Source organism: Elaeis guineensis, chromosome 3 (assembly GCF_000442705.2).
Source record: "Elaeis guineensis isolate ETL-2024a chromosome 3, EG11, whole genome shotgun sequence".
In the NCBI taxonomy this organism is placed as follows: Eukaryota; Viridiplantae; Streptophyta; class Magnoliopsida; order Arecales; family Arecaceae; genus Elaeis; species Elaeis guineensis.
The window spans coordinates 98,554,123-98,565,169 of record NC_025995.2 but is presented as its reverse complement, the minus strand read 5'-3'; the positions used below and the strand labels follow the sequence as shown (position 1 = coordinate 98,565,169).

At 43.5% G+C, this 11,047-nt stretch overlaps 2 protein-coding genes across 2 annotated transcripts; one reads left to right on the top strand and one right to left on the bottom strand.

Moving 5' to 3' along the window:
* Window positions 1-1,749: 1,749 nt before the first annotated feature.
* Window positions 1,750-8,273, bottom strand: LOC140856541 (7-deoxyloganetin glucosyltransferase-like). Its single transcript, XM_073254128.1, has 3 exons — window positions 7,699-8,273; window positions 7,158-7,598; window positions 1,750-2,330 (listed from the first exon to the last, which is right to left on the bottom strand). Exons 1-3 carry the CDS (start codon window positions 8,204-8,206, stop codon window positions 1,849-1,851), a joined length of 1,431 nt encoding a protein of 476 aa, XP_073110229.1. The 5' UTR covers window positions 8,207-8,273; the 3' UTR covers window positions 1,750-1,848.
* LOC140856540 (uncharacterized) lies at window positions 2,325-3,414 on the top strand. Its single transcript, XM_073254127.1, has one exon. The coding sequence runs from the start codon at window positions 2,707-2,709 to the stop codon at window positions 3,406-3,408; it is 702 nt and encodes a 233-aa protein (XP_073110228.1). The 5' UTR covers window positions 2,325-2,706; the 3' UTR covers window positions 3,409-3,414.
* Window positions 8,274-11,047: the final 2,774 nt, after the last annotated feature.

Genomic DNA, 11,047 nt, shown 5'->3' with positions numbered 1-11,047 from the left:
CGGACGAAGTCTTCCTGCAGGCGGAGTCGGGGACGAAGTCCGGCTCCCGTAGGAGTCCGGATGAAGTCTACCTGTAGTTGGAGTCGGGGACGAAGTCCGGCTCCCGTAGGAGTCCAGACGAAGTCTTCCTGCAGTTGGAGTCAGGGACGAAGTCCGGCTCCCTTAGGAGTCCGGATGATGTCTTCCTGCAGGCGGAGTCAGGGACGAAGTCTGGCTCCCGTAGGGGTCCGGATGAAGTCTGCCTGTAGTTGGAGTCGGGGACGAAGTCCGGCTCCCGTAGGAGTCCGAACGAAGTCTTCCTGCAGGTAGAGTCGAGGATGAAGTCCGGCTCCCGTAGGAGTCCGGATGAAGTCTACCTGTAGTTGGAGTCGGGGACGAAGTCCGGCTCCCGTAGGAGTCCGGACGAAGTCTACCTGCAGTTGAAGTCGGGGACGAAGTCCGGCTCCCGTAGGAGTCCGGACGAAGTCTTCCTGCAGGCGGAGTCGGGGACGAAGTCCGGCTCCCGTAGGAGTCCGGATGAAGTCTACCTGTAGTTGGAGTCGGGGACGAAGTCCGGCTCCCGTAGGAGTCCGGACGAAGTCTTCCTGCAGGCGGAGTCGGGGACGAAGTCCGGCTCCCGTAGGAGTCCGGATGAAGTCTGCCTATAGTTGGAGTCGGGGACGAAGTCCGGCTCCCGTAGGAGTCCGAACGAAGTCTTCCTGCAGGCGGAGTCGGAGACGAAGTCCGGCTCCCGTAGGAGTCTGGATGAAGTCTACCTGTAGTTGGAGTCGGGGACGAAGTCCGGCTCCCGTAGGAGTCCGGACGAAGTCTTCCTGCAGTTGGAGTCGGGGACGAAGTCCGGCTCCCGTAGGAGTCCGGATGAAGTCTTCCTGCAGTTGAAGTCGGGGACGAAGTCCGGCTCCCGTAGGAGTCCGGATGGAGTCTTCCTGCAGCCGGAGTCGGGGACGAAGTCCGGTTCCCGTAGGAGTCCGGATGAAGTCTACCTGCAGTTGGTCGACCACCGTCGAAACTTGGGTGGAGTCCGCCCGTCGTGGAGAATCCGGCCTACTCTGGTGGGGGTTTATCCGTCGGCAGAGCTTGGGAACGTTAAGGAGACTCGGCCGCCGGAGAGGTTCGGAAAGATGTCGTCGAAGGTCGGACGTCGGTAGAATCTCTGGAGGATCACTCCTGTCACGAACTTCGATTGGGGGGTATTTTATACCTAACACTTATCTATCACAACTTATCTCTGAATGAATAGCTGTCTCATTATTAAATATATATCTACATCTATATCTGTCTATCTATATATAATTTACTTTAATAATATCATGCAAATATGACATCAGCAGGGTTTACACATTGGACTCGTCTAAGGTATTAGAATAGTTAGTAATACCAAGCAATTGAGTTAGCAATAATTATTGACCGACTGAGATATAATCTTAAAATCAGAATCCTACCAAGAGAACTTTTTTCTTGACCCAAGAAAATAAACCATTTCCCCCGAGAAAAGTAAACGTAGAGAAAATTGTGAAACAAAAGAGTTTTATGCATGGATTGGACTTGGGCCGGATCTGACTTTTTCCACTTGAGTTGCAAAGATATTTTTTGTTATTTTGCACATATTTTATTTTCTAATTTTCATATATATATATATATATATATATATATATATATATATATATATAAAGGAGATTGTTATAATAAATCTGATATATTTTTTTTTAAAAAAAATGTACGCTACCAATGGAGCATCCGTCAGAGTTTTTTACTGTCCACGTTACGACCATAGGGAACAAACTATTCCGTTACTCCAAGTTCCATACATCTGGTTACTTAACTTTATGAAATATGAACGCATCATCTTCAAAGCAGTGCCTCCCTGACCAACCTGTCGAAATTCTGAAAAGAGGAACCACCTGGTTGCGTTGCTCTGATGGCACTCTCCTTCCATTCCACCACCCTCCTCCTCATCTCCTTTCCCTTCTCCCCTTCCATCATCTCCCTCACCAACTTCTCCACATCCCCTCTTTTGACGTTGTTGTCAATCTCCATTCCGATGCCCCACTCCGTGCAGGCATACCTGCAATTGGTCTGCTGCTCAGCAAAGAATGGCCAACTTATCATCGGCACTCCACCGCATATACTCTCCAACATTGAATTCCATCCGCTATGAGTCAAGAACACTCCAATGGACGGGTGCGATAGCACCGCCTCCTGCGGGCACCAGCTCGCCAGCAGACCCCTCTCCTTGGTCTCGTCCAAGAACTCTTGTGGAAGTACGACTGTGTCTCCTTTCACAAGGTCAGGCCTGATCACCCACAAGAAATCATGCTTGCTGTTAGCCATGTTGGATTATTTTAAACTTATCATTAAATGACTTTGGAAAACTAAAAGACCTCTTGGAAAACTAAAGGGTCTCTTGGAAATCTGAAAGGCCTCCTTGTAAAAAGGAATAGGCTTCTTGATAGATGAAGAATACATAGAATTCTGTAAATGCTTCTTAGTATTCCATGCATGAATTAAATGCTATGGAATATAAAAAGGCATCTAGGCATCTATAAATAGGAAGGTGATTTGTCCATTGTGGTGTGTGAAGCAAGTATTCTTCTTGTCATCTTTCCACCATAAGAAAAGAGTGTTTATTATTTTTATTTGAGATTCTTCAATTTTATCATTTGGTATCAGAGCCTTGTCTTGTTGAGAAGACTGATCCTAAGAGAAATGGCTAGTGATGGTGTGCAAATGCAAATCCCAAAGCTTACTAAGGAGAACTTTGGGAATTGGTGTATCCAGATGAAGTCATTGTTTGGCTCACAAGATCTATGGGAGATCGTTAATGATGGCTACACCGAGCCTACACCAGATCAAGAGAGAGGGTACAATCAAAATCAAAAGGAGGCTTTGAGAGTAACAAGGAGGAGAGACAAGAAAGCTTTGTTTCAATTGTATCAAGCCTTGGATGAGGTGACATTTGAAAGAATTGCTGAGGCAACTTCTGCAAAGCAAGCATGGGATACTCTCTCCATCATATTTAAAGGAGAAGAAAAAGTGAAGCGAATTCGACTACAACAACTACGAGGAGAATTTGAAGTCGCCACCATGAAGGAGACGGAGAATATCTTCAACTACTTTTCTCGAATATTGGTTATCGTAAACCAATTGAAGAGGAATGGAGAGAAGATAGATGATGTTCGAGTGGTAGAGAAGATACTTCGGTCTTTGACACCGAGGTTTGAGCATATTGTTGTCGCTATTGAAGAAGCTAATGATGTGGATACTCTATCCATCAATGCGTTGATGGGTAAACTTCAAGTCCATGAACAAAAGAAGCAAAATAAAATTGAAGCAGCTAATACAGAGCAAATACTTCAATCAAAGGTGGAGGCCAAAGATCAAAAAGGAAAGGATCAAGGGCAATCTTAAGCATTTCGAGATGCTAGTAGCAACATAAGAGGTGGTGGCAACAACTATCGTGGTCGTGGTCGAGGCCGTAGTCATGGTCGAGGAGGCTACAATGGTGGAAGAGGCCGAACTCCAAATTTCAACAATGGAAGAGGTGGTAGAAGAGGTGAACATGGTCGAGGTAGAAGATTAAATGGAGGTCGTGACCAAGCAAGATCCAATGTTCAATGCTATAATTGCCACAAATATGGGCATTATAGCTATGAGTGTTGGAACAATGAGCAAAGCAACTACTCTGAATCCAAAAACCAAGAAGAAGAGCCAACTCTTCTTTTGGCATGCCAACAAAATGGAGACTTGAAGAATGTGTGGTTTCTTGACTCAGGAGCCACAAACCACATGTGTGGAAGAAAAGACCTATTCGTGGAGTTGCAAGAAGGGGTGCATGGTGATGTGAAGTTTGGGGATTTCTCTAAAGTTCCCGTCAAAGGAAGAGGCAAGATCATGATTCAACAAAAGAATGGTACGTCTGATTTTATTTCCAATGTATATTATGTGCCAGACTTGAAGAGTAATATTCTAAGTATTGGCCAACTTTTGGAGAAGGGTTATATAATTCATATGAAAGGGTCATCACTAACCTTAAGAGATGGGAATGGGAAGCTGATTGCTTGTGTCCAGATGGCGAAGAACAGGATGTTTCCTCTTCTCTTGAAGACAGATTCTCAAAATTGCTTGCAAGTGGATATCAAGAACCCTTCTTGGCTTTGGCATCTCAGGCTTGGACATTTAAATTTTGGAAGTTTGAAATTGCTATCTAAAGATGGTATGGTGAAAGGTCTTCCGCATATATATTATCCAAATGAAGTTTGTGAAAAGTGCACACTAGCAAAGCATACAAGAGCTCCCTTCAAAGGTGGAAAGTCTTGGAAAGCAATGAGACCATTGCAGTTGGTGCATACTGATATATGCGGCCCTCTTCCAGAATCTCATGGTGGTAACAAATATTTTATAACATTTGTTGATGATTTTAGTAGAATGTTGTGGGTTTATTTTCTTAAAGAAAAGTCGGCTGCACTCTCTACATTTAAAAATTTTAAATCTTTAGTTGAAAAAGAATGTAACTATAAAGTACAAATTTTGAGATCCGATAGAGGTGGAGAATACATGTCAAATGCTTTCAGGAACTATTGTGATGAAGAAGGAGTTCGACATCAATTCACTGCTCCGTACTCTCCACAACAAAATGGAGTAGCCGAAAGGAAGAATCGGACCATCCTTGACATGACAAGAAGTATGTTGAAAGAGAAGAACCTTCCCGAGCAATTTTGGGCTGAAGCGGTGGCATGTGCAGCCTATCTCATCAACCGAAGTCCGACAAAGTTCATCAAAGGAATGACACCAAAGGAAGCTTGGAGTGGCTACAAGCCAGGAGTGAGCCACTTGAAGATTTTTGGGAGCATTGCTTATGCCCAAGTGCCACAAGAGAAGAGAAAAAAGCTTGATAATCGAAGCCAAAAGTGCATCTTCATAGGATACAGTGAGCAATCCAAAGCCTACAAGTTGTATGATCCAACGGCAAATAAGGTAATCATCAGTCGAGATGTGGTCTTCAAGGAAGATGATGTATGGGATTGGAGTGGCACAGATTCTCATACCAAATATGTACCACTTCATAATGAAGCTGAGGAGAACATAGAAGTGGAGGCTGTCCAACCAATATTATCACCAGCAAGATCATCTCCACCACCACAAGCTACACCGGCTTCTTCAAGTCATTCTATATCAACAAGAAGTCATGGAAGAAAATTTAGAAGTCTTAATGATCTTTACGATGAAACAGAAGCAGTTGAACAAGTTGATTTATATTGTTTATTTGCTGATGTTGAATCTCTAACATTTGATGAAGCAGTGCAGAAAGCTGAATGGAGAAAGGCAATGAAGGAGGAGATCCATGCCCTAGAGAAAAATAATACGTGGGAGTTAACTACACTTCCAAAAGGACAAAAGGCGATAGACGTTAAGTGGGTGTACAAAGTGAAGCACACTGCTAATGGAGAAGTAGAAAGATACAAAGCTCGTCTTGTTGCCAAAGGCTACAAGCAAAAGAAGGGATTCGACTATGATGAAGTCTTTGCACCAGTTGCTCGACTTGACACCGTGAAGCTTATCTTCTCACTTGCATCTCATCACAAGTGGAAGATGTACCATATGGATGTGAAGTCAGCATTTCTCAATGGCTACCTTGAAGAAGAAGTTTATATTGAGCAACCGGAGGGTTATATCCTTAAAGGCATGGAAGATAAAGTGTATAAGTTACGAAAAGCTTTGTATGGGTTGAAGCAAGCACCCCGAGCATGGAATACACGGATCGATCATTATCTCCAGGGATACGGCTTTGTCAAGTGCCCCTATGAATATGCCACCTATGTGAAGAAAAAAGGAGATGATATTTTGATAATATGTTTATATGTAGATGACCTTCTTGTGACAGGTAGCAGCAAGGAAATGATTTATGAATTCAAAGCAGCTATGGGCAAGGAGTTCGAAATGACGGGTGGAGACTTGATGTCCTATTTTCTTGGCATCGAGGTAAAGCACAGAGAAGATGGCATCTTCATTTCTCAAGGGAGATATGCAAGAAACATTCTAAAAAAATTCAAAATGGAGAGTTGTAAGGAAGTAAACACCCCGGTGGCTTATGGAGAAAAACTTAATAAAGAAGGAGAAGGCAAGGAGGTGAACTCGACTATCTTCAAAAGTCTTGTTGGAAGTCTTCGCTATCTCACTATAAGTCGGCCCGATATTGTTTATGGAGTTGGTTTGATTAGTAGATATATGGAGCATCCAAAGGAGTCACATTGGATGGCGGCAAAGAGGATTCTTAGATATCTTAAAGGAACTCTTGATCATGGTATGTTTTATGCTCATTCCAATGATGCAAGTTTAATTGGTTTTTCTGATAGTGATTGGGGTGGAGATCTTGATGAACGGAAGAGCACTTCCGGTTATGTTTTTTATTTTGGAGCTAATGCTTTCTCTTGGAGCTCAAAGAAGCAATCTATTGTGGCACTATCTACATGTGAGGCGGAGTATGTTGCAGCGGCATCATGTGTATGTGAGGCTATATGGTTGCGAAATTTGCTAGAAGAATTGGGTCATCCACAAAAAGAGCCTATAAAGATCAATGTTGATAACAAATCTGCTATTGAGTTAGCCAAGAATCCAGTCCAACATGGAAGAAGCAAACATATCGACACTAGATTCCATTTTCTTCGTGATCAAGTCAAAAAAGGAATTGTGGAGGTTGTGTATTGCAAATCAAAGGAACAAGTTGCTGATATATTCACAAAATCACTCAAAAGTGAAGACTATCAAAGGCTGAGGAAGATGCTTGGAGTCATAGCACCAAGATGAACAAGTTTAAAGGGGGAATTGTTGGATTATTTTAAACTTATCATTAAATGACTTTGGAAAACTAAAAGACCTCTTGGAAAACTAAAGGGTCTCTTGGAAATCTGAAAGGCCTCCTTGTAAAAAGGAATAGGCTTCTTGATAGATGAAGAATACATAGAATTCTGTAAATGCTTCTTAGTATTCCATGCATGAATTAAATGCTATGGAATATAAAAAGGCATCTAGGCATCTATAAATAGGAAGGTGATTTGTCCATTGTGGTGTGTGAAGCAAGTATTCTTCTTGTCATCTTTCCACCATAAGAAAAGAGTGTTTATTATTTTTATTTGAGATTCTTCAATTTTATCAAGCCAGCCCCCACGCGAACTCGATCAGCTGCTCGTTCGTCATCACCGTAATGCTTCCATAGCTCACGTACACGACCGACCGGGGCTCTCTCCCTTGGAGCCACTCCAAGCAAGTTGTGTCCTCCTTCCATAGGTTCGAGCTTATCGATGTCAAAGGGCCTGTGGTGATTTGGCGAGAGAGCAAGGATAATGGGCCTATGGTGTAGATAGGAGGGAGCATCGATGCCATCGCATCCAATACAGAACGTTCGAATTCATCGAAGGTGTTTAATATGATCGCCGACCCCATGGATGATCTCTGGGCCACATGATTAGCGAAATTGAACATGATGTCCTTGGGGTCCAACGTACGAAGGAAGGTGGGCAAGTCCCTTAGCCGGACATTCTTCATCCCCGGTATCCAATCGATGGGTGTGTCGAGATATCCGTTGGTGAGATCTGTGGCATCTGCACACCGATCAAGTGAAAAGAACAGTAAGTATTGATGAATCGATATTGTGGCGGTATCTGTTGGTTTAACTTAACAAATCAAAAGTTAGCTGGTAACCTTTGAGAGGAAAGATGCCTCTTTCCGTGAGATGTTGGTAGTGGAGGTAACCCATGAAGCCACACGCACTAGGGGTCCAGAACAAGACCTCGGGGATTCGGAGCTCCTTCGCAGCATCGAGGGTGAAGCTCATGACCCCATCGGAAACGATGCACGACACCTTGGGTGTCGGAGAGGAAGGGCCGTTGAGCTTTGTTATGAGGTCACGGAAAGGGGGAAGGCAATTTTTTGGGATGGAATCGCAAAGGGAGCGGGCGTCTTGGGTGGCATCCTCGTCGGAAGGAGGGAGGCCGTCCGGAATGGACTCGAAGCGGAAGTCCGGGAGGCTGTCGAGGGAGGAGATGGCTCCGGACCTGAGGAGGCGTTTGTGGTTGAAATGGGTGTTGACAAAGGTGATGTAGAAGCCACGGAAATGGAGGAGCTTGGCTAGCTTTAGCATGGGGGTTAGGTGGCCTTGGGCTGGGCAGGACATGCACACCACATGAGGCTTCTCTGGGTTGGAATCCATGTTTCCTTTCTCTCCCCCTCTCTCTCTCTGGAGCACACGCGCCGAAAGGGCTGTCTTTTTTTTAATTTTGGTGTCCTTGGGCTAGGTTTGTTTTTGGCAGATGTAAAGGGCTTGCCCGACCGGCTTTATATAGCCGTGGGGAGGAATGCCTTTTCCGTGGACAGCGTAAGACGGTGCGTCACTTCATTTCGAGGGGAAAAAATATTCGTCGCAACGGTGATACGATTTACTCTTGTCCAGTATAAACAACGAGCGATGCAATTTACACTTGTCCATCAGAAAATATCAGATAGATATCGTTTGGAACGATATGACATTTACTGTGCACTGAGAATGGAGGGCAGTGCCGGGAACGAGAAATTATTAGCTAGAAAGGTTCCATGATATATATCTTATGCGATCCAATAATAAATCAACACATCATTCAAAAAAAATATTTTTTTCTTCAAAATAATAAAAATTATCAACGAGCCGAGCATAATTAATCGTAAAATATTTTACACCTTTTCATAGGCTAGGCATCTTTGTCTGATTTCCAACTTATAAAATATTTGACCTTCTTATATAATAAGCAAGATGAAATTGCCATTTCCATAATCCTGTATCAGAAGTTAGACGTCTCCAATCCTATTTAGCAAGAAGAGAGAGATTTAATTGAGTGATGCCTTTGCCCCTAGCCTTTCTTCATCCTTCTGTATGCAAATTGTTTGTCCAGCCATCATGCATGAGATCCTCACAGAGCTTGTAGAATCCGATCACAAGAAAGATCTTCTATGTTTTATCGGATCTTTTACACACCCAATCTAGGAACTTAAAGAGGGACACTACATACAGAAATAGGAAGTCCTTCAGCATCATTCGTGCCTGTTACAAAACAGGATGTGGCGTCTCTAGAAGGTAAGATCTGCAACAGTTTCCTGGATGAAAGCAGATTTTGGAATATTTCACTAGTTTGAACCAAAATTGAATTGCACATAACTATTCCATGAAACATCATAAGCGGGTTTGGGATATACATTTTCTCCTCCTATTTAGCATATTCCCATCACTTTGAGAGATATCACGCAGATGTAAAGTGGCCAAGATCCTTGTAGAAAACGGGAGACAGCTAACATATAATAACAAAATTTTAAAAGGTAAAGGTCTCATGGTCCAATACGAAATGCCCCTTTTTCTTTTTTGTTTCTTGTAGATTAATTAACCGAAACTTTTCCTTGACTGAGTCTCTAGTTCATGACCGTCAAATTCTCAATTAACGCTTGATCACGGAACCTTTGGCACCAAGACGGGATTGTCAAAAGGCCTATGCAGGTGCGAGGAGACCGGAGACCGGAGACCATGTGATCAAATATCTACCAGCATCGGGAGGTTACCAAGATAAGGACTATGCACCTCAAAGACTATCCAATACTATATTTTACGTATCCGGTACTATTTTCGAACGATAGAGCAGGGCAATGGATCTATTACTCGAGAACCATGACGTTGACCTTAGCCTCCATGGGAGACATTCAAAATGAGTTACATCATCCCTCGCATCCCCAGCTTGACTTCTTGTTAGCTCCTCTTTGGATCAATTATTTATTTTATTAATAAACTTAAAATATTTAAAATAATATAGTTTATTATAGTGATCAACAAGCAGAATAGGTCAAAAATAGCAACTACGTTTTCATATCTTTAACTTCCATGCATTGTATATAGATTTGATCACGAGCTCTATTCATTTTTAATTGGACTTCAGATCGTACCTATATAAAATTTGATATTTTTTGGGCTCAAACAAGATCTATGATTGTGTGTGTATGTATATATAGATATAGATTGGACTCCAATTGATCGGATCCTAGTCTATATCCGATCGACTCTCCATCTCTTAGATCGGCATAAGCGAGGCCTAAAAGCTAACGAAGGACGTTTAGCTACCGTTCGCTAACTTGGCACTGTTTAAAAAAAATATATATATATATATATATACATTGAATGGGACGTGACATATGGCCACACGCGCGCCCCTTCCACCCGTCTCTTCTCCTCTCTTGGCCTTTCAAAACCCATTTCTTCTCTCTCCAAACCCACGCCTCTTTTTTTTTTCCTCTCTTCTTCTTTATCTCCGGCCACCATCCTCGTCTCCTCCGAAAACCCTCCCACCCGCGGCCTCCGTCTTTCAACCACGTTCTTCTCTCCCTCTTTTTCTCCTCTCTTCTTTCTTCTTCTTCTCCCTCTCCCTCCCTCTTTTTCTCTTTCAAAACCCATCTCTCCCCCTACTAAAACGCACACCCTACCGCCGATTCTTTCTCAACTCGCCGTCGGTTTTTTTCCAACCCCCAATTCTCACCTTCTTCTCCTCTCTCTCCCAACTCTTACATTTTCTTCTCTGTCTCCCTCCACTACTAACCACCCACCAGCTACTGGCTCTTCCCCAACCTCTAACTCCCACCCGCCACCTCCATCTTCTCCTCTCAGCACCAACCCCAACATCTTCTATTCCACCTCCTCCCTTTTCTACCCGCTGCCCCCACCCGCCGTCGGCTCTTTCTTAACCCCCAATTCCCACCCACATTCCCTACCTGTCACCCTCCATCTCCTCTCATTCCCAACTTGCAACTCCCACTCGCCGACGCCGCCTTCTCTCTTCCCTACCTGTCACCATCCATCGCTACCCCTAATCAGTGCCGCCACCACTCACTGCCGCCCCCATATACAGTCAGAGATCCACCCCTTCCATATTAAAGAGCATCTTCCTCATTTATTTTTTTCATATTAATAGCTCAATAAAATTTAAATCCTCTTACTTGATGTGTGAAAGAGAATTGTAGCATGTCTGACAAATCTAAGTCA

Coding starts and splice junctions, on each gene's coding strand:
- LOC140856541 (XM_073254128.1), bottom strand. CDS start 8,206: ATGGATTCCAACCCAGAGAAGCCTCATGTGGTGTGCATGTCCTGCCCA. Junction 7,599..7,698: donor AGGCATCTTTCCTCTCAAAG/GTTACCAGCTAA, acceptor ATCGGTGTGCAG/ATGCCACAGATCTCACCAAC. Junction 2,331..7,157: donor GATCGAGTTCGCGTGGGGGC/TGGCTTGATAAA, acceptor AATAATCCAACA/TGGCTAACAGCAAGCATGAT.
- LOC140856540 (XM_073254127.1), top strand. CDS start 2,707: ATGGCTAGTGATGGTGTGCAAATGCAAATCCCAAAGCTTACTAAGGAG.